Raw genomic sequence first — 22,503 nt, forward strand, 5'->3', positions numbered from 1 at the left:
TAAACAGGTCTTGGTGGTTAACTCGGAGCTTTACACACATCATCTCAGGTGATCTTCACTCCCCCACGAGGTGGGTGTGATTAGTTCCACTCTCAGATGAAACAATGTGCTCAGGGGCTCGCATTCACAAAGACAGGAACTGCTACATGATCCCAGGTCTGACTTGAAACTTGTCCTTAACCTCTAGGCAACGAGGCCCTGCTGTACTTGGGCTTGAAGTGGGGAAAAAACCAAAACCAAACCCACTGCAGTCGACTCATAGCGACCCTATAGGACAGAGTAGAACTGCCCCATAAGGTTTCCAAGGAGCCGCTGGTGGATTCAAACTGCTGACCTTTTGGTTAGTAGCCGTAGCGCTTAACCACTGTGCCACCAGGGCTCCAAGAGGAAAGTGGGAGTAAGTTTTGATAATGACCACTCTACCCCTTGGAGGCTATGAGAGTCCAAGAGTCTGGATATGGCTTAATTCACCAGGTAACAGCCTTGACCTTGAGAAAGGCTGGACATCCAACTCTCATGACTGGAACTTCCAACCTGAAGGTCCATAACCTCTCGACATCCCCTAAGTGTCTAGCATGCTGCTGTGCAGCCAGGACCCAACAGACATGACTGAGAAAGTCTGTGGACAACTAAAACCCACACACTTACTGAGCACCTCTCCTGGACCTGATAACACTGGGCCAGGGTCTGGAGACACACACCCTTTGCCCATGTGGGGCTCATACAGACTAAAACAAAATGTGTTACAGAGTAGAACTGATCCATAGGGTTTTCTTGGCTATAACCTATATGGAAGCAGATTGCCAGGTTTTTCTTCCGTGACACCACTAGGTGAGTAAGAACTACCAACCTTTAGGTTAGTGGTCAAGCGCAGACGTTTGTGACACCTACGGACCTTCAAACAGACTTATGTGCCACTGAGTCAGTTCTGACTCATAGCAACCTTATTACGACAGAGCAGTACTGCCCCAGAGGGTTTCCTAGGCTGCAATCTTTATGGGAGCAGATCCCCAGGTCTTTTCTACTACAGAGCTGCTGGAGGGTTCGAACCACCAACCTTTTGTTTAGTCGCTGAGTGTTTAACCACTGCACCACCAGGGCTCCTTTTCATATAGACTAACTGTCCTAATTTAATAGACGCTCAAAGCCTTCATAAATGAGTTTACTCAAAGGAACTGAGGACTAGAGTTGAAAGCTGGGTAGGGTCACACAGCACAAACTAGTACTGTAGCGGTTCAGATAAGGGTCTCCTGTCCACAAAGACAAATGGAGAGGCTCCACTGTACACTCCTTCCTACCTGGTGTGGCCGACAAGGCCCCTGGCAGCCCACAGGGGCAGCTACCAGCCACCCACACGCTTCTCTCTCTGACTTCGGGACAAGCGTCCACTTGTAGAAAAGCCCCAGCTGAGCAGCTGCAGCCAGATTACAGAGGGCCATGGGAGGTGACAACAGCGAGAAGTACACAGTCCTGCCTAAATATTTCGCCAGGAAATCCAAATATTTAGATGGAGGAAAAGAAAAAAGAATATACATTTCAAAGCCAATCAAAGAGACCTGGCCACCCAGGGATGGTGTCTGCCCCCAGGGAGGCCCAATTCGGGCCCCAGATCTTGGGAGGATGCCTGTCAGGCTGTCTGGATCTAGGGATACTCTGGAGGGAAAAGGTTTAATCAAGGCCTGGAACAAGGCAGGACTGAGCAGAAAAAGCCATTCCTTTTTCCCCTAGTGCAGGGAACAGGGCCCAACTGAAAAGGAAGACGAAGTAAATCTTCCATATTTTCAGATGCTGACCATTCATTCTTTTGGGAGAAGGTTGGGGATAAAATTTGAGGGGAATGCAAAGACTATGAGCAACTCAGGCAGGTCTGCAGGGAGGCAAGCAGATTATGTGAGAAAATGTTATAGGCAGGAATTTTGAAGATTTATCATCATTCCTGTTCCCGACCCCAGATGAGAAGCTCAGTGCATAGCATGGCCAGGAGCAGGGTGTCAGGAACAGACCCCACAGGGCGCGAGGGCCCAAGAATAGCAGCTAATCATAGCAAGGCACCTATCATGTGCCAGGTGCTCTGACGAGTGTTTATGTGGGCTCTGTGGGCATGCTGTTCTATTACCCCATTTCAGAGATGAGGAGACTGACTACTCAGGGTCACACAGCTAAGCATCCTGAAAGTTGCCCATGTACACCACACATGCCCTGTAGTTTCCTGCTCTAGGCCTTTGCTCCCTGTTTCTACCACCTTCAGTGGAGCCTAACATATGGTGGGACGGTTCAGAGTGGGGGCTCTGGCATCAAAACCACTTCCTGGCCATATTGCCTCAGGCAAGGTACTTTATGTCTATGGGTTTCTTCCACTGCGCTGTGCTACCAGTAACAGCTCCTACTGCTGAGGCCAACAGTGCTCACTGCAGAGGGTAATAGTACCTGCTGCAGAGGGTTGCTGTGAGGATTCAGTGAGATAATGCATGTAACGAATTTACACAGCCTATTTTTTTATGGCCTCATCTGGAAACCCTGGTGGCGTAATGGTTAAATGCTACGGCTGCTAACCAAAAGGTCAGCTGTTTGAATCTGCCAGGCGCTCCTTGGAAATTCTATGGGGCAGTTCTACTCTGTCCTATAGGGTCGCTACGAGTCCGACTCGACTCGACTCGACGGCACTGGGCTTGGTTTTTTTTGGTTTATGGTCCCATCTGTCTTGGAAGAAGTACAAGCAGAATACTCCTTAGAAGCAAGGATGGCAAATTCATCTCACATACTTTGGACATGTTATCAAGAAGGATCAGTCCCTGGAGAAGGACATCATGCTTGGTAGAGGGTCAGCAAAAGAGAGGAAGACCCTCAACGAGATGAATTGACACACTGGCTGCAACAATGGGCTCAAACATAGCAACGATTGTGAGGATGGCACAGGACCGGTCAGCGTTTCTTTCTGTTGTGCATGGGTTCACTACGAGTTGAAACCGACTCTATGGCACCTAACAACAACAACATGGCAAAGTAAGTTCTCAGTAACTGTTATCACCCTCCCACCCACCAATGCTACTTCCGCCCCGTCCTGTCACTCCAACACCCTGACTCCACCTCCACTCATGGGTAGGACATAGTGTCTGAAGTTAGCAAGGGGAACTGAATCTCGGCCCTCTACCTAGCTGTGCAGACCTGGGTAAGACACCTGGCTTCTGGTTTCCCGTACAATACAACCAGCAAGAAATCTAACCCATAGGACTGGTTCAGTGTGCTACATAGTTAGAGCACCAGCCCAGTGCCTGCCTGGCACATAGTAGGCACTTAATAGAATGCTTAGAGGCTGCTACCCACCCACACCTCTTATCCTGCGAGGCCTGGCTCAAACTCCTCTTTAAGTCAAATTTTCCTCCATGGTGTACTCTTGGAAACTCCAAGTACACATACTGACGTCAGTACAGGAAACAACTCCTTACCCTTCTCCCTGGGTAGACTAGGGGCTCCCTGAGGGCAGATGCTATGTTTTGTTCTAAGACAGAGTCCCCACAGGCTACGGGGTTCAACAAAACCAGCTGCCTTCTAGTTGACTCAGACTCATGGTGGTCCCATGTGTGTCAGGGTAGAATTCTGCTCCACAGGGTATTCAAGGGCTGATTTTTCTTAAGCAGATCACCAGGCCTTCTTCCGAGGTACCTCTGGGTGGATTCAAACCTCTAACCTTTCAGTTAGCAGCTGAGCCCATTAACCATTTGCATCCATCACCCAGGGACTCCAATGGTTCTACAGACCTCAGGAAATGGAAACTGAATCCTCCAAGGGCCTCTGACCCTTGTCCATCTCTCCAGTCTCTACCATCTGCAGCCCGTCCCTCAGCACTCAGGATCACATTTCCCCTCATTTCACCACTGCAGCCCTGTCTTCTCGCCTCAGTGGCCTGTGTTCCAGAGAGCTAAAGCCCCTCCTCTGGTTTCTGAGGCTTCACCACGCACAGCTAGGACAGCCAGCGGGGAGGCCCCTTCTGTGCCCCACCTCCACTTCACTCCAGGCCTCCGAGAACTTTGGGCAACGTGTAACTCCTCACAAAAAGGCTAGAGGCATCAGCAGACTGTGTGGAGCTAAAGCTCACCTCCTACTCCCACTTTCACATAAAGAGGAAACTTAGGTGTAAACTGAGAAGACCGTCACAACAGTGTGGGGGGTGCTAAGGACACAGACCTTGGACCTCCCAAGGGGGCCACAATGGGAAGAGGGGGGTAAGCTAACTGAAAGATGGGGTGTGAGGGGGGTGGGTTGGCTTCTTTGGGTGGGCTCTGGGCTCTACTGGCCTTAGTGGAAAAACCCGCCCTCCATCACAAGAGGAGAAAGGAAGGAGGAGGTGCCCTTATCAGAACACCCATGGGGTGAAGGGATCAGCCCACAGAAATGCCGTTAATTTAGAGTAGAATATTCCACTGCTTTGAAGTTGCAAACGGCTGTGAAGGAAGAGGGACATTTCTGCAATGCTGTTCACTCCCCTACTTGAAAACTGCACAAATTTGATGAGTTCAAATTCCTTGGCTAAACCCAGAAGGATTTTGTCATCTGACCCTCACCTCCCTGCCCTGTAGCCGCAGGCCAGCAGGACCACCATGTGCAGTTTTATACCTCCCTGATGGCTATGGAAGGAGTCCTGGTGGCACACTGGTTAGGTGCTCCGTTGCTAACTGAAAGGTTGGCGGTTCGAACCCACCAGGCACTCCTCAGCAGACAGCTGTGATAGTCTGCTTCCATAAAGATTTACAGCCTTGGTAGAGAGATCAGAGCTCTAAAGCACTGCTGGTGGGAATGCAAAATCATACAACCATTTTGGAAAACAATATGGTGTTTCCTTAAAAAGCTAGAAATTTCTGGGTAGAAAGCTAGAAATAGAAATCCCATATGATCGAGCAATCCCACTCCTAGGAATAAAAAAAATGTCCTAGAGAAATAAGAGCTGTCACACAAATAGACATATGCACACCCATGTTCACTGCAGCATTGTTCACAATAGCAAAAAGATGGAAACAACCTAGATGCCCATCAACAGATGAATGGACAAACTGTGGTACATACATGCAATGGAGTATTACACAACAATAAAGAACGACCGTGCATCTGCAAGGCATCACATAACACGGATGAATCTGGAGGGCATTATGCTGAGTGAAATCAGTCAATCACAAAAGGACAAATATTGTAGGAGAGCCTTACTATAAAAACTCATGAAAAGGTTTACACACAAAAAGAAACAATCTTTGATGGCTACGAGGGAGGGGAGGGGTGGGGATGGAAAAACACTAAATAGACAATAGATAAGTGATAACTTTTGTGAAGGGTAAGACAATATACAATACTGGGGAAGCCAGCACAACTTGTACAAGGCAAGGTCATGGAAGCTCCATAGACACATCCAAACTCCCTGAGGGACCAAATTGCTGGGCTGAGGGCTGTGGGGACCACAGTCTCGAACATCTAGCCAATTGGCATAACACAGTTTATAAAGAAAACGTTCTACATCCTATTTTGGTGAGTAGCATCTGGGGTCTTAAAAGCCTGTGAGTGGCCATCTAAGATACTCCACTGGTATCACCCCCTTCAGGAGCAAGGGAGAATGAAGAAAACTAAAGATATAAGGGAAAGATTAGTCCAAAGGACTAATGGACCACATCTACCATGGCCTCTACCAGACTGAGTCCAGTACAACTAGATGGTGCCTGGCTACCACCGCTGACTACTCTGACAGGGATCACAATAGAGGGTCCGGGACAGAGCTGGAGAAAAATGTATAACAAAATTCTAACTCACAAAAAAAGACCAGACTTGCTGGCCTGACAGAGACTGGAGAAATCCCGAGTGTATGGCCCCCGGACACCCTTTTAGCTCAGTAACGAAGTCACTTCGGCCAAAGGTTAGATAGGCCAATAAAACAAAACAAGACTAAAGGGGCACACCAGCCCGGGGCAAGGACTAGAAGTCAGGCTGGGACAGGAAAGCTGGTGATAAGGAGCTCAAGGTCAAGAAGGGAGAGTGTTGACATGTTGTGGGGTTGTTAACCAATGTCGTAAAATAATATGTGTACTAACTGTTTAACGAGAAACTAGTTTGTTCTGTAAACCTTCATCTAAAGTACAATTAAAAAAAGAATATTTACAGCCTTGGAAACTCTATGGGTCAGTTCTACTCTGTCCTGTAGGGTCACTGTAAGTTGGAATTGACTCAATGGCAGTGGGCAAGAGATCCACCATCCCCCTCCTTTTTCTAGCTGTCTTTAAAAATATGTTTGGCATTCCCTTCACTCCAGGGAGGCCTCCTCCAGTCTTTGCAATATTATTTAGATGCCCATCCACACCTGTCCATGGATGGCCCCACTGCAGGGCAGGGCCACACCATATCTAGAAGTAGTAATGGCAGCAGCATTTAATGAGCACTTACCATGTCCCAAGCACTCCTCTAAGCAACCTCTGAAGTTGATGGTATTATTAACCCTATTTTACAGATGAGGAAACTGAGGCACACAACTCTTCAGTAACTAGTCCAAGGTGAAAGACCAGCCTGCCTTCCCAGGCCACTCCACAGCCATCACACATACCTCTCGTGTGGCACCTGGAGAAAGATCTCTACATGTCCTCTATCCATGTCAAGCTGCTCCCCAACCTTGGGAAGACAGACAGGTTGGGGCTCCTCTGCCTTATTCCAGGCGGACTCTCAGTGAAATCTCCAAGGAGATGCTCCTTTACCTTCTCCACTCCCCAAAAGGAACGTCAGAGGGAGGTGAACCCATTTCACGTGTTTTCCTATAATCACCTCTCCTCCCTCTGGCCAATCGGTTCTTCTAGTACCACTCAGATATAGTAGCCCATTTGTACAAAGGCTGTCTTGGGGCTCCACCTCAGGAGTTTGACTCTTCTGCCCCCCAAAGCCTTGCACGTCCCTGCACAGCCCTCCCCCAACACATACACGCACACACACACACACACACACAGAGAATTCAGAGGCTAAGCCCAATTAGACTGCAAACGGCCAAGTTCAAGATGAAAGCCCTTGGCCCAGGGTCAGGGCCAGCCAGGCACTGTATCCAAAACCAGAGGATTGTGTTTCTTTTAAACGCCAGGCTATAAATAGGGCAAAACCCCAGGAAAATACTTAAAAGTAACAGTCATCATCTCCCTTGCACCCCCTCCTACACAACTCCCCCTCCCACTGAAATCTTTCAACACTTGCTAATAATTCTTAACCTCCATAATTCCCCTCCCTCTTACCGCGCCATCTGAATCACCCCACCAAACCCATGTCGTCAGGTCGATAACGACTCATCCTAAGGGCTCTAGTAAAACTCTCAAAACAATTCAATAAAAATACACTTTAACTATTAAAGCTCCAACCAGGGCAGTTAATGAATGCGAATGTATTGATTTGGAGTTTTGTTTTTTTCCCTCTTTGGCTGCCCTCAACTTTGAGCAGAACGTAAATAGGAAAATGAACCATTAGGAAGAGACCTCCTTCTTTCATTTCCTCTAAAAAACCCAACTTTTCCACTTTCCACTTCTGCCATCCTAGACAGTGAGAATTCAAGCTCGAACGAGTGACATGGTGGCCTCCATGATCCTCGATAATCAAAAGATCCACTGTGCTCCCGTTACTTACAAAGGCAGTGAAGCGGACCAGTGCCTTTTACGATTTGCAAAACGCTTGAAACAAAAGGGGTTTTCATGTTAACCCTCAGTTCTCTAGAAAATTCAGTGACTGTCCCCCATTCTAAAGCATTTTGGTCAGATGTCATTTAACCACATAAACTATGGTTTTATTTTTCAGATTTTGAGAAGAGTGGTGTTAATAACAGATGTCAGACTTCGAAATTGGAACGAGCCTACTACTGTAGACAGGAATATGTACACAGCAGTATGAACGGTCTGGAACAAGAAAGGAGAGACGTCTGGCACACATGGAAAACCTCGGAATACAGTAATACAGTAATGCAGTCTGGAAGAAGAGCCTTGGTGGTGCAGTGGTTAAGTATTTGACTGCTAAGCGAAAGGTTGGTGGTTCAAACCCACCCGCGGTTCCACAGGAGAAAGATGTAGCAGTCTGCTTCTGTAAAGATTTACAGCCTTGGAAACCCTATGGGGCAGTTCTCCTCTGTCATATAGGGTCACTGTGAATCAGAATTGGCTGGCGGCCAGTGGGTTTGCGTTTTGGGGGGCAGTCTGGAGCTTAGGAGGAAAGCAGGCCAGCAGGATTGGAGAGGCTTCTGAGAACAGGTCAGCTATGTGAGCAGTCTAGGAAAACCAGAGTTAGATCTGGTGCTACAGGGGGGTAGGCCTGGAGTCACTTCCACCCCACTTCCAGGACACAAGGGAACCTCAGGAGCCATGGCGAGAAACCCATGGTCTCCCTCCCCAGGCTAGGAGAAAGGGCAACACCATACCCTCTGTTAGGATCCTTTTCCTCCCAACTAAGTCCTAATTCCAAGACCCCACTCTGGCTTGAGGTCTTCTCAGGCTGGACCCTCATTCCGAATGCCTCCTGAACACCTGTCCTGACCCTCGCTCATTGCCTTGTTAGGCTGGGTTTACTCATTCTGTCTCCCCAGAGGACAGCCTAAGCACTACTATGTCTAATTCATCTTTGCGTTCCCGGAGCCTGGCCCAGTGCCTGGCACACAGCAGGTGCTTAATAAATGATTGTTGACTAACTACATGTGCTTTGTAATATGACACACTTAAGATTTGAAAGCTGACTCTGTACTATCAGATCTGAGGGGAAAGTTACATCACCTTTTCAAGCTTCAATTTCCTCATCTATTAAAAGGGAACAACCCTGACTTCCCGAGGTGGTCTTCAGGATTAAATTAAAATGAGATGTACGTAATGTGCTTATTCACAGTGCCTGGCACAGGGTGGGTGCTCAAATCCATCCTGCTTATTACTACTGCACACCAGCGGCAGGAGGTTGAGAGGCGGGCTCTCTTTCCTCCCCTTCAGCCCAGCCCTTTGCTTTTTTTGTCCTTCTGAAGGAGAATCAGGGTGGGATAGACAAGTGTGTTGCTTCATTGGTGGAGGCGGTGCTGGGTTAGCCAGGCAACACAAGGGAGAAGCCCGTGTGCAGATGCCTGTTCTAGGGAAAACAGAAAACAGAATTTCCCAGCAGATCAGAGGCCAGCCCGAACTAACTCACTAAGTTCACTTACAGAACAACAATTATACAACTTCATAACCCCAAGAGAGAGGGCAGGGCATATAAGGGTGCAGGCTCAGGAGCCAGACTGCCTGGTTCACACCCCAGAGTTTGCCTTCTGCCTATAGAGCAGGTCTATTCTGTATATGTGGGGTTATCATGAGTCAGAATCAACTAGACAGCAACGGGTTTGGTTTTGGTGTCATTATGGCCACTGTACCTTCCCTGTGCTTCAATTTCTTTATCTGAAAATACAAGGTTGCTGTAAAGAGGACCAGAAATAAGCACGTAAAGCACTTAGCAAACTGCCTTGCTCAATGCTAAACTGAAACCTGTTGCCGTCCAGTCGATTCCGACTTGCTCACTTTTGTAAGGTGTGTCCGCATGTATCTCGCCTAATACATCTACTTTACTGGAGCCTCACTAAAACCTCGTTTTACAGATGAGGAAAAGGAGGCTGAGAGGTAGGTTAAATGACTTGGGTAAATGGCCAAGCCAGACGGCAAACCAGCCTGTGCCCTCTTATAAAATGCAGATAACACCACTCTCCATGCTCAGCACAAAGTAGGTGCTCCAGAAATGCTAACTTCACTGTGGGAGCCTCTCCAAGTTAGGAAGAGGCTGGAGGAGTCACCAAACCCTTGGTAAACCAACCTCTTGACAACAAAGGTACAAGATGGTTCTGAAGACAGGCAAGAGGGTGACCAGGTGGTCTGAGGTTAGGGGGCACCGAGCACTTTAAAGTCAACCTCTGCCACCTGCTTAAATTCAGTTCAACTGCAGTGTGAGCGGGGCAGGAAGCACCTGAGGCCCTGCGAGTATTTTTAAGGAGAGGTGCGTTAAATCCCTTTCTTACGCATTTGAAAGTGCACACACAATTGCACACACAATTTCCCGTGGTAGAAACACCCAACCCAGACTGCACCCCTCTTCCAAGATCCTGCCCACCTCCCCACCCCCACCCCAGGAATTCTTCTAGCTAGGGCTCCTTTATGATTACAATGTGATTCAGAACCAGCTAAAACACAGAAGCTCTGGTGGAAAATGCCCAAGTAGCCAGATGGGAAAGAAAGATTTCTGAGTTTTCACTTTTCCTTAAACCAATTTCCTAAGGCAGCGCCCTGAGTCACAGATCTGAAAGCAGAGCAAAGCAGACTTCTGCAGATGGAAACTGATCTGCCAAAATGCTTCCAACGGTCAGTTTTCATTTCTTGGGTTTTTCTTACGAAAGGAGAGGACTTGTGCAGGGTTGAGGTTACTTTCAGAGTTTTTTGGCTGGGAATGAGGATGGGGTTGACCTTGTTCATGAACTCGTCCCTAACGGTCTCCAAATCACACAGGCCTGATGCCAAAATTCTTTTTCTAAAAGTTACCTGCCCACTTTCAGAGGGTAACCGCTTACGGTCTTAGCCAAAAACCACTGCCATCGAGTTGATTCTGACTCATAACGACCCTACAGGACAGAGTAGAACTGCCCCATAGAGTTTCCAAGGAGCGCCTGGCAGATTCGAACTGCCGACCTTTTGGTTAGCAGCCGTAGCACTTAACCACTATGCCACCAGGGTTTCCATGGTCTTAGCTGGACCTCAAAAATAAGAGGCATTTTCTTTGTTGAAACACCTTACGGAAGCGTCTAGCCTCCAAAGCTGCCGTCACCAGCTGCGCCCAGCTGCCTATCCCCTCAGCTCCCACCACCCCACCCCACCCTTTCCCTTCTCCTTGTGTTTTGAAGTTTATTTTCCCACATTTAGCCTTGAATTCTTTCCTTCCTTCCCCTGCAGTGGCGGCAGAGGAGCAGCGAAGAAGGAAACACTTCGAGGGCAGCTCAAGGCTTTATCATCCCTGCCTGCCCTCTTCCCCTCTAAACAAAGCCCTGGAACAAACTAAACAAAAACTCGTTCTCCAGAGGAATTGTTTCCTCAAGGGAAATTATAAAGTGATCCCTCCCCTCAACACACACACTCTGCAGACTCGGGTCAGAAGGAACCTGCATCATTCCAGCTCTCCTGCTAATAGATGCTTAACCAACCAACTGCCTTCTGAAGCTCCTGCTCCCCACCATCACCTCCCATCTGCCCTAAACCTGGAAACTGCTACAGGACAAGACACCCTTCCCATTAGAACCCAACCCCCAACCTGGTCTAGACCACTCCTCATTGGTCGCCTTGGAGGGCAAGTCTCTAAAAGCTAGGTGGCTGGTGGGCACCTATATGTGCATCTGTGTGAACATCCAAAGACTCAGGAAAAAAAGGGAGCCAGACATTTGGCGATTCCAGCCCACCCAAAGGCACCTAAGAAGGAAGACCTGGTGATCTACTTCTGAAAAATCAGCAGTTGAAACCCCTATGAAGCACAGTTCTAGTCTGACACACACATGGGGTCACCATGAGTGGGAATCAACTCAAGGACAACCCTCAGCCCATGGGCTCAGTTACTCCTCCCAACCTCCCACCCCAGCAAGACATCCTCATGTTTTCCAAATGCTTTCAACCTCACAAAAGTCCAGGACAGGAAAGTGCGATGAACACGGGTTAATTCCGACGGGTTAATTCTCATTGTACCTATGGGGAAACTGAGGCTGGAAAAAATAAGATACAACTAGATAAAGCATAAGGTATTTGGGAGCTGCTGTAGATTAAATGCTGTTCCTCCTTAGACTTTCTGACGTCTTTCATCCCAAGAAAAATGTAAGACCTTGAACTATCTACCCTGACTCCACTCCACGATCTAGAGCCCTCACCAGGTCTCAGGTAGGTCCTGGTCATTCCACTGGGAAGAGGCCACTACTTCACAAGAAGGAAAGTAGGATGGTTGTGAGGATAAGAGCCCTTGCGAAACTGGGTGAGGGCCTAAGACCCCAAACTGGCAGAGTGCAAGCCAGAAAGTCAGCCCACTGTTTATCCGGGTGAGGTCAATGCCACTGATAGGATATGCACCCAGAGATGATAAGGAGCTCAATGCCAACAAGGAGAAACTCCCCCACCACCTCCCCACTCCCCAAGAAAAGTCCGTTTGTTTAACCTGCTGCTTTGACGAAGTTTAACTCCAAGAGGGGATGTCTCCGCAAGATAAGCCTTCCCGGAAGCTTCAGAGCGTCCCCAGCATTCCAGCCACCAACCCTCAACCCTTGGGCTCAGTCAGTTCCCCCTCCCCCCCAGCCTCCTCTCCTCGGCTGTTCGGAGGCAGGGGGCTTTGCCCAGGCTTGGGCTGGGAGACCCTCCTGCATTCCGCCGGGTTCACGTTCCAGGAGAAAAGCCGCGCGGGCGCGGCACTGGCCCGGAGCGGGGAGGTGGAGACGCGAGGGGGTGGCAACCGGCTAGGCTCCCGGACTCCGGGAGCGTCTCCAAGGAAAGATAAACGCCTTTATCCGCCCCACAGCCTCCCTCCAAGTAGGGAGGTACCCGCACAACCATACCAAGCGAGCGCAGGGGCCAGGCTCAGTTCACCTGGGGTCAACCCCAAGTTCTCTCCGGACATGCTGGGCTTCATTCAATCAGTCCCTATGCGTCGTGACCCCCGTGTACCCGGGAGAGGAACAGATCCGTGCAGCCTGACCCATGTTGGGACGACAGCCTCTCCCCGTCACCCCATCATCTCCCACTGGGCCTGGGGGCCATCAAAAGTTGAGGGGTGCTTCCTTCCATCACCGCTAAACTTCAGCCAGCTTCAGGGAAGCGTATCAGGGGCACGGACGGCGGCTCACCTGCAGGATCTTGTCCAGGCCCTCCTGGCCCAGGCAGGGGAACTCCTTGAGCAGCTGCACCTTCTGTGTGTAGTAGTTTTTCTTGGCCTCCTTCCAGCGCGGCTCCTCGAGCACCTCGAAGATCGCCGCCCCGATGGACAGGTAGAAGATAATGGCCGAGGTGAGCAGAGGGCCCCGGTCCACCATGACTCCCGAGAGGCCGCTGCCTGAAGAGAGCCTCCCCCAGCCCCTGCGGCCCCGGGTCCGCCCACCCTTTCAGCCTCTGGAAACAGCTGTTTGAATTTGGAGCTCCGCATGCGCAGTGCCCCGTCCCCCTCGGCGCCGCTCGCAGACAAAGTGCTCGGGCAAGTTGGCCCCCTGAACGCGGGCAAGTGCGCGGGGCCCAGCTACCGTGGGCCGGGGCTGGCGGACAAGAAGGGGACCGAGAGGGCGCCGTGACCGCTGGGGCGCAAGGAGCGGCCAAAACCCAGGACTCAACTCTAGGAAGACGCGCGAACCGCTCCTCCGCGCGCCACTAGCCGTCTGCGTGGCGCTCGCCTCCACGCGCCTCTTTAACCAGCGCTCGGCGCGCTCTGCCCGCCCTGCCCGCCTGCTCCGGACCCTGACGGGGAGGGGCCCGCGCAGGCCCCGCCCAGACCCCGCCCACACACCCAGTCCAGGCCCCGCCCCATCGGTCCCGCCCCCCGCAGGCCCGGGGGCCGGCCCGCGAGGTGCGCGCTGGAAGGGGTCCGGCGCTCTCTGTGCTCCTGGGAGTTGCCGCCAGGGAAGGCTGTGCGTCCCGCCCAGACCTCCGCGCCCCGCAATGTCCGGGGTTGCGATCTCTAGGACTCGGGTTGTTATTAGTGTTAGCGTATTAACTAAAATGATTGTGTACGTTATTACTGAGGTCAGGAATTTATTTCTGTTGTTATTTTTATTGTAGATTCAATTTTGATTTACCGATGTTCTTCCAAGGGAGCCTTGGTGGTGTAGTGGTTAAGCACTCAGCTGCTAAGCAAAAGGTCGGTGGTTCCAACCCACCAGCTGTTTCTCTGGAGAGATGTGACAGCCTGCTTCCATAAAGATTTACAGCCATGGAAACCCTTCTGGGCACTTCTACTCTGTCTTATAGGGTCGCTGAGTCAGAATCCACTGGATGGCAGTGGCGTGGAATGTTTCTTCCAAGAAAGCTTGATTCTGTTTCTTTCTCACAAACAGCCTGACACACCTTCCTACAAGCCTGATCCCGGCTAAAAGGGGGCTGGAGAAGTTGTAGGGAATGAGAGGATATCAGGAACTAATTCAACCACAGACGCCTGGCTCCTCCCATTCTAACTTGCCCTGGTGAGACCGCAACATCTGGAAGGCTCTGTGAGGGGCAGCACTGTCTGAGACCACCCCCTACACACACACACACACACACACACACACACACACACACACACACACTTTGTAACTCTACAGGAAACACTTGACCTCTTTCATACTCTCAAGCCTATTTAAAATTGCAAGTCCCCCACCCATGGACTCAAACACTCCTTATCCCCGTAATTGACTTTATTTTCTTCCTAGCACTAAAGTCCTTCCAATATACTATATAACTCTATTTATATTGTTTACTCCCCCCTCCCCCAACACACACACTGGAATGTCAGCTGAGGGAGTGGTGGCGAGGGTTCTGTTTAGTTCACTGACGTATCCACAGCGTTTGGTAAAAAAAAAAAAAAAAAAATCCATTGCCTGGGAGTCGATTGCCACTCGTAGTGACCCTGTAGGACAGAGTAGAGCTGCCCCACACAGTTTCCAAGGTTGTAAATCTTGAAGGAGGTAGACTGCTACATTTTTCTCCTATAGTTAGCGGTGGAGCGCTTACCAACTGTGGCTCCAGGGCTCCTTGGTACAGAGTAGACAATGAACATTTGTGCAGTGAATGAATTTGTCAAACACACGTCTCTCTTCCCAGGATATTTCTCAGTCACCTCATCTTGCTACCACTTATGAAAAAAAAAGAGGTATCTGTAAACCCCAGGCAGTACTACATCCTTTCTCCCCAAAAGATCCTTCTCTGTACCCACCCCTCCCCCGCAGACCACCTACCCACCCTACACTACAGGCTGTGGCCTGATCGCAACTCTGCGCCCCGCCCTTCATCCCTCAGCGGGTGTGGAGCCTTCCCCAGACTTCTCTCCCAGGTTCTCCTCTCTGAATGGGGCTCACATCCATTGTGAGAAAGTCAGAGACTGTGGTGTGAACAGTTCACCCGCCCAGCATGGGGTGGGGGCCACAGACTCTCTCTTTGTTTGGAAAATTCTCTGCCATTCCTCTCCCACCTCCTGTCTGTGTTCTCTTCCTAAGAAAATAAAGGGCCTCTTCCTATTTCGGCTTCACTGCCTCTCAAAAATTCTGCAGAAGACTTTGGGATAAATTGATTTTTATTTAAAGCTTTATAATTTCTAGTTGCTGTATCCTTCCACTTAGCTATTTCTCCACATCCCTGCCCCCATTCTCTTTCTTGCTCTCTCCTTATCCTTGCTCTCTGTTAACTTTCCCTTGTTGTCGTTAGCAGCAAGCCCTTGCACAACCGAAACACTGCCTGGTCCTACACCATCCCTGTGATCAGCTGTAGATCGGACTGTTGTGATCCATAGGGTTTTTGCTGGCTGACTTTCAGAATTAGATCACCAGTTCTTTCTTCCTAAACCGTTTTAGTCAGGAAACTCCACTGAAACCTGTTCAGCGTTATAGCAACACCCAAGCCTCCACTGACAGTGGCTGCATTTGAGGTGCATTGGCCGGAAATCAAGCCCAGGTCTCCTGCTGGAGGGCAAGAATTCTGCCACGGAACCACCAGTGCTCCCACACCCTTCCCTTCTCTTCCAGTATTTTTCCAAACCCCTTTTCCTTCCCTCTGTATTCCTCCTGCTCCCACCTCTCTTTACTTTGTCTCTACCCAGGTTGAACTTGCTTCTCTGCCCTCATTTTCCCCTCGCCCACCCTTGCATTCCCAACCAAGTATTTGGATCAACAATTTTCAGATTTTCAGTGAAGATCAAGGGCACACACAGCAACATGCGCTATGCTTATTCTCTGTATAGCAGCCAAGGGGGACTTTTAAATACACACCTACTCCTCACTTATTAACTATTTCCTTATCTGACATTTCACATGCATGACGATAGTAAAAAATCTACTATCTGACAATTTTTCCCATTAACCACGTACATCTGACTAACAGTAACCCTTTCATGACCAGTGGGACACATAGCACCCACCTACATTTTCAGCCTCTTGGATCCAAAGGGACATATGTGTCCCACATAATATTTTGTAATCTAATGTGGTCATCCTCCACTTTCACGTAATGCTGGTTTTTGCATAACAGCCTGGTCTTTGGAACCTATGTCAATAAGTGAAGGGTGAGTGTATAGGAGAACTGAAGCCAGTTAATGTCCAGACAGCATGAGCCTCAAGAATGAAAAATGGAAAAGTGGGTATATTGAGTCATGAGGTGATCATGTATTTTCTTTTACTGCTTATAAATCTTATAAAAACCAAACGCAGTGCCGTCGAGTCTATTCCGACTCATAGCAACCCTGTAGGACAGAGTAGAACTGCCCCATAGAGTTTCCAAGGAGCACCTGGCGGACTAGAACTGCCGACCTTTTGGTTACCAGTTGTAGCACTTAACCACTATGCCACCAGGGTTTCCCTTATAAATCTTATTAAAAAAAAAAACTTTTTTTTTTTTTGCTTATCTTATTTCTGATTATTATATTTATTGAATTTACAAATTAGAATTAAAAAAAAAATAGCCATCAAGTCAATTCCGACCCATAGCAACCCTATCGGACAGAGTATTACGGCCCCATAGGGTTTCCAAGGAGTGGCTGGTGGATTTGAACTGCCGACCTTTTGGTTAGTAGCCAAGCTCTTAACCACCGCACCACCAGGACTCCAAACTGGAATTAAAACTTTTAAATTCAATTTAATAAATATAATAATCAGAAAAAGAATGCCATCTTTTGAAAGGCAATCAACTCTGATCTGGACTTGAGGCTCACATTGGTAGCAACGATAACTAGATTTAGCAGGGGTCGCATCACGAGAAACTGGCAGAGCAGATCAGTCGTTGTCTCAAGGTCAGGCTCCCAGTCTCCAGCCACAAGAAGATCCGCAAGCACGCACCTTTGATGTTTCCTCATTTCACTGAGGCGACGGGATTATTTACTTGGTGAGATGCAACGTTAATAATCATTTTCATTACGCTCAGACACTATTGTTTTATTTCTGTTTAGGAATAAATATTTCCATTTTTATTCTGTTTAGGAATTTCAGAAGATTTTCCCTCTGAAACTCGTGTCTGAGCAAAGAAGTCATATAAAAAGCCATCAATATGAAAATAATTAATGTCACTCATTTGTGCAAGTAAGACTATGTTGACATAGCAAATGTGTGTTATATCTATTATGACCACAATAAAAAAGCCATCAAGAGCACAATGTTGCTCAACATCGCAATTTCGAAAGCTTTGTTTTCTTAAAAAAAAAAAAAAAAAGCTTTATAACTTAAAACCCCCAAAATCTAAAAGGTTTTATTTTTAACTTTGTTCTCATTATATTGCTTGAAAGACAGACAATATTAAATGCCTTATAAAATAGTTTGCGTTGTGAAAGATTATCAATTATTTTATGAACTTGCTCTACTTCTAATGGATCGTTTGGGAACATGAGGGACACATCTGTTAAGTTTCCATGTGTATAAATCTTCTACTTATTAAGTTAGAATGTTTCCTGAGTGGTAAATTCAATGTACATGATGAGGTAACCTTCATGTTTTATGCCAGGAAAAACAAAATAAAAAATCACGTAACATTAATTCATAAGGTTGTAGTAAAAAATTAGAATTTGTAAATTCAATTTAAGGTATTTGAAGCTGCAAGAATTCTCCTGGCACTGCAGCTATGTGACAATAATTAAGTTGGTTTGCTTTGGCAGGGTTTCCGTTACTCTTAACGTTGAAGCTACGTGTCCTTCGCACTGAGAGCCAGTTAAGCTATAGAGAAACATGCTGTTGTAGGTTAAGAACAGGGCATGAGTTATTTGTATCTGAAAATTTTGGATGGAGTCCCTGCATGGTGGAAATGGTTAATGTGCTCAGCTGCTAACAGAAGTTTGAGTCCACCCAGAGCCACCTTGGAAGAAAATCTTAATGATCTACTTCCCCAAAATTAACCATTGAAAACTCCATGGAGAACAGTTCTACTGACACACATGAAGTCGCCATGAGGTGGAATGTTAAGCATTGCTCTCTATCTAAGACCTCTTTTAAAAACCAAGGAACGAGTATGGCATTAAGAGCTTAACACTTCTGTGGATACTAACCTTCTGTTTGTATTGGTGTCTTTGAGTATGAAAGTTATGGACTTTTCCCCAGAAAAATGCACCTATGCACATACCCACCATAAGTTTGGTTCCGATGCTTCACAAAGCCCTCAAGACTGTTCTGGGTTGAAGAGTCCACAGGCATCATGAGTAGGGGGATTCGGGGTGATAGAGGAGGTGCTGGTTGATGAGGAGAACAAAGGAGAACAAGATGAGTAGAAAGGGTGAGGGGCAGTAGGACTGACTTTACAGATTTGCCTATAACAATAGTAAGGTGCTTTTTAAGTGCTCACTTTGTTCTGAATAGTTAGTAAACACTAAATGAGACAAGGCTTATCCTATCACTGACACTGTCGTATGTCAGGATAAATCTTAAAATGAACAGATACATATGCCTACAAGGAAGAAAAGCTAATATGATCATTATTCAAATTTACGCAGGAACCGTTAACGCCAAAGATAAAGAAATTGAAATTTTTTACCAAATTCTACAGCCTGAAATTTATCAAACATGCAAGCAAGATGCACTGATAATTATTGGTGATTGGAACTGTAAAGCTGGAAACAAAGAAGAAGGGTCGGTAGGCGGAAAATATGGCCTTGGTAACAGAAACAACGTTGGAGATTGAGGAAAAAATTTTGCATGACCATCCACTTATTCATCGCAGAAATCTTTTTTCAACATCATAAATGGTAACTGTATATACATGTGGACCTTGCCAGATGGAATTCCCTTGAATCAAATTGGCTACATCTGTGGAAAGAGATGATGGAAAAGCTCAATATCATCAGTCAGAAAAAGGCCAGGGGCGGGCTACAGAATAGACCAAAATTGCTCAAATGCAAGTTTAAGTTGAAGCTGAAGAAAATTAAAACAAGTCCACGAGAGCTAAAATACAACCTTAAGTGTATCCCACCTGAATTTAGAGACCATATCAAGAGTTTTTTTTTTTTTTTATCAAGAGTAGATTTGATGCTTTGAACATTAATGGCCAAAGACCAGACAAGTTATGGGATGACATCAAGGACACCATATGTGAGGAAAGAGAAAGGTCATTAAAAAGACAGGAAAGAAAGAAAAGACCAAAATATATGTCAGAAGAGACTCTGAAACTTGCTCTTAAATGTAGAGCAGCTAAAGTGAAAAGAAGAAACGGTGAAGTAAAAGAGCTAAGCAGAAGATTTCAAAGGGTGGCTCGAGAAGACATAGTATTTTAAAAGAAATGTGCAAAATCCTAAAGTTAGAAAACAAAAGGGAAGAACATGCTCGGCAATTCTGAAGCTGGAAGAACTGAAGGAAAAATTCAAGCCTCAATCTGCAATATTGAAGGATTCTATGGGAAAAATATTGAGCTATGCAGGAAGCATCAAAAGAAAATAGAAGGAATACACAGAGTCACTGTACCAAAGAGAATTGGTCGATGTTCAACCGTTTCAGAAGGTAGCATATGATCAAGAATCAATGGTACTGAAGGAAGAAGTCCAAGCTACACTGAAGACACTGGGGAAAAACAAGGCTCCAGAAATTGAGGGGATACCAAATGAGATGTCTCAACAAATGCAGTGCAGAAAGTGCTCACTTATCTATGCCAAGAAACTTGGAAGACAGCTGCCTGGCCAACCAATTGGAAGAGATTCATATTTGTGCCCATTCCAAAGAAAGATGATCCAACAGAATGTGGAAATTATCAAACAACATCATTAGTATCACACGCAGGTAAAATTTTCTGAAGAGAATTCCAAAGTGGCTGTGCAGTACATCAACAAGGAACTTCAAAATTCAAGCCAGATTCAGTAAAGAACGTGGAACAAGGGGGTATCATTGCTGATGTCAGATGCATCTTGATTGAAAGCAGAGAATACCAGAAAGATGTTCACCTGACTATGCAAAGACATTCGACTGTGTGGAGCATAACAAATTATGGATAACATAGAGAAGAATGAGAATTCCAGAACACTTAATTGTGCTCATGAGGAACCTGTACACAGATCAAGAGGCAGTCATTCAGACAGAATAAGGGAATACTGAGTGGTTTAAAATCAGGAACGGTGTGTGTCAGGGTTGTATCCTTTCACCACACTTATTCAGTCCATATGCTGAGCAAATAATCTGAAAAGCTGGACTATACGAAGAAGAACACGGAATCAGGATTGGAGGAAGTCTCATTAACGACCTGCATTATGCAGATGATACAACCTTGCTTGCTGAAAGTGAAGAGGACTTGAAGCACTTACTGATGAAGATTGAAGACTACAACCTTCAGTATGGATTACACTTCACCACTAAGTGAGCAAAAATCTGAACTGGACCAATAAGCAACATCATGATAAATGGAGAAAAGACTGAAATTGTCAAGGATTTCGATTTACTTGGATCCACAATCCCAGGGAAGCAACAGTCAAGAAATCAAAGGATGTATTGCATTGAGCAAATTTGCTGCAAAAGACCTTTTTAAGTGTTAAAAAGCCAAGATGTAAATCGGTACAAACACTTTGGAAAACAATGTGGTGCTTTCTTAAAAAGCTAGAAATAGAAACAGCATACAATCTAGCAATTGCACTTTCAGGAATATACCCTAGAGAAATAAGAGCTGTCACAAGAATAGACATATACACACCCATGTTCACTGCAGCACTATTCCCAATAGCAGAAAGATGGAAACAACCTAAATGCCCATCAACAGATGAATGGATAAACAAATTATGGTACATAACACAATGGAATACTATGAAACAGCAAAGAACAACGGTGAATCCTCAAAACATCTCACAACATGGATGAACCTGAAGGGCATTATAAAAAAAACGCTGAGTGAAATAAGTCTGTCACGAAAGGTCAAGTATTGTGTGAGTCCACTACTTTAAGAACTCAAGAAAATGTTTACACACAGGAAAAAACATTCTTTGATGGTTACTAGGGTGGGGAGGGAGGGGGGAATCACTAACTAGATAGTAGACAAGCGTCAACTTTAGTGAAGGCAAAGATGACATACAACATAAGGGAAGTCAGCACAACTTGACCAAAGCAAAGGCATAGAAGTTTGCTGGACACATCCAAACACCTTGAGGGACCAAGTTACAGGTGCTGGGGCTTGGTGTCCATAGTCTTGGGGAACATCTAAGTCAACTGGCATAACGTAGTTCAAAAAGAAAAGTTCTACATGCCACTTTGGTGAGCACTGTCAGGTCTCAAAAGCTTGCAAGTGGCCGTCTAGGATACATTTATTGGTCCCATCCCATCCAGAACAAAGGGAATGAAGAAAGCCAAAGACACAAAGAAAATATTAGCCCAAATGGGTAAAGAACCACATGGATCAGAGCCTCCAACAGCCTGAGCCCAGAAGAACTAGAACTAGATAGTGCCTGGCTACCAGCCCTGATCACTCTGACAGGGAACACAAGACATAGTCCTGGACAGAGCGGGAGAAAAATGTATGACAAAATTCAAATTCAAGAAAAAAGACCAAACTTACTGGTCTTACAGAGCCTAGAAGAACCCCTGAATCTATGGCTCCCGAACACTCAGCTAACTTAGAACTGAAACCACTCCCGAAGCACACTTTTCAGACAAAGATTAGATGGGCCTATAAGACAAACGGAAACCCTGGTGGCATAGTGGTTAAGTGCTACCGCTGCTAACCAAAGGGTTGGCAGTTTAAATCCACCAGGCTCTTCTTGGAAACTCTATGGGGCAGTTCTACTCTGTCCTATAGGGTCACTATGAGTTGGAATCAACTCAATGACACTGGGTTTGGTTTTTTTTTTTTTTTTTTAATAATACAAACAATAACACACACGAGGAACATGCTTCTTAGTTCAATCAAATACAGGAGACCAAGTGGGCTACTCCTGCCTAAAAGCAAGATGAGAATGCAGGAAGGGACAGGAACTGGACAAAAGAACACAAGAAACCCAAGGTGGAAAGAGGGAGCATGCTGTCACATTTTTGGGATTGCAACTAAAGTCACAAAACAATACGTGTATAAATTTTTGAGTGAAAAAAGTAACGTGAGCTGTAAACTTTCACCTAAATCACAAAAAAATAAAAGATGTCACGTTAAGGACTAAGGTGTGCCTAATCCAAGCCACGATATTTTCATTCATCTCATGTGCACGTGAAAGCTGGACAATGAACAACGAAGGCCGAAGAATTGATGCCTTTGAACTGTGGTTCTGGTGAAGAATATTGAATACACCATGAACTGTCAGAAGAACAGACAAGTCTGTCTTCGAAGAAGTACAGCCAGAATGATCCTTAGAAGCAATGATGGTGAGACT

General features: G+C 46.6%; 1 protein-coding gene across 1 annotated transcript in view; it reads right to left on the bottom strand.

The window, feature by feature from the left end:
• KCNK5 (potassium two pore domain channel subfamily K member 5) overlaps nucleotides 1–13,424 on the bottom strand; it is a 49,012-nt gene extending 35,588 nt beyond the window's left edge. The window contains exon 1 of the mRNA XM_049891316.1: nucleotides 12,866–13,424. Coding sequence (XP_049747273.1) covers nucleotides 12,866–13,051 — 186 coding nt within the window. The 5' untranslated portion in view covers nucleotides 13,052–13,424. The remainder of the gene's footprint in view (nucleotides 1–12,865) is intronic.
• Nucleotides 13,425–22,503: the final 9,079 nt, after the last annotated feature.

The sequence above is a fragment of the Elephas maximus genome, chromosome 1, assembly GCF_024166365.1.
Source record: "Elephas maximus indicus isolate mEleMax1 chromosome 1, mEleMax1 primary haplotype, whole genome shotgun sequence".
Lineage (NCBI taxonomy): Eukaryota > Metazoa > Chordata > Mammalia > Proboscidea > Elephantidae > Elephas > Elephas maximus.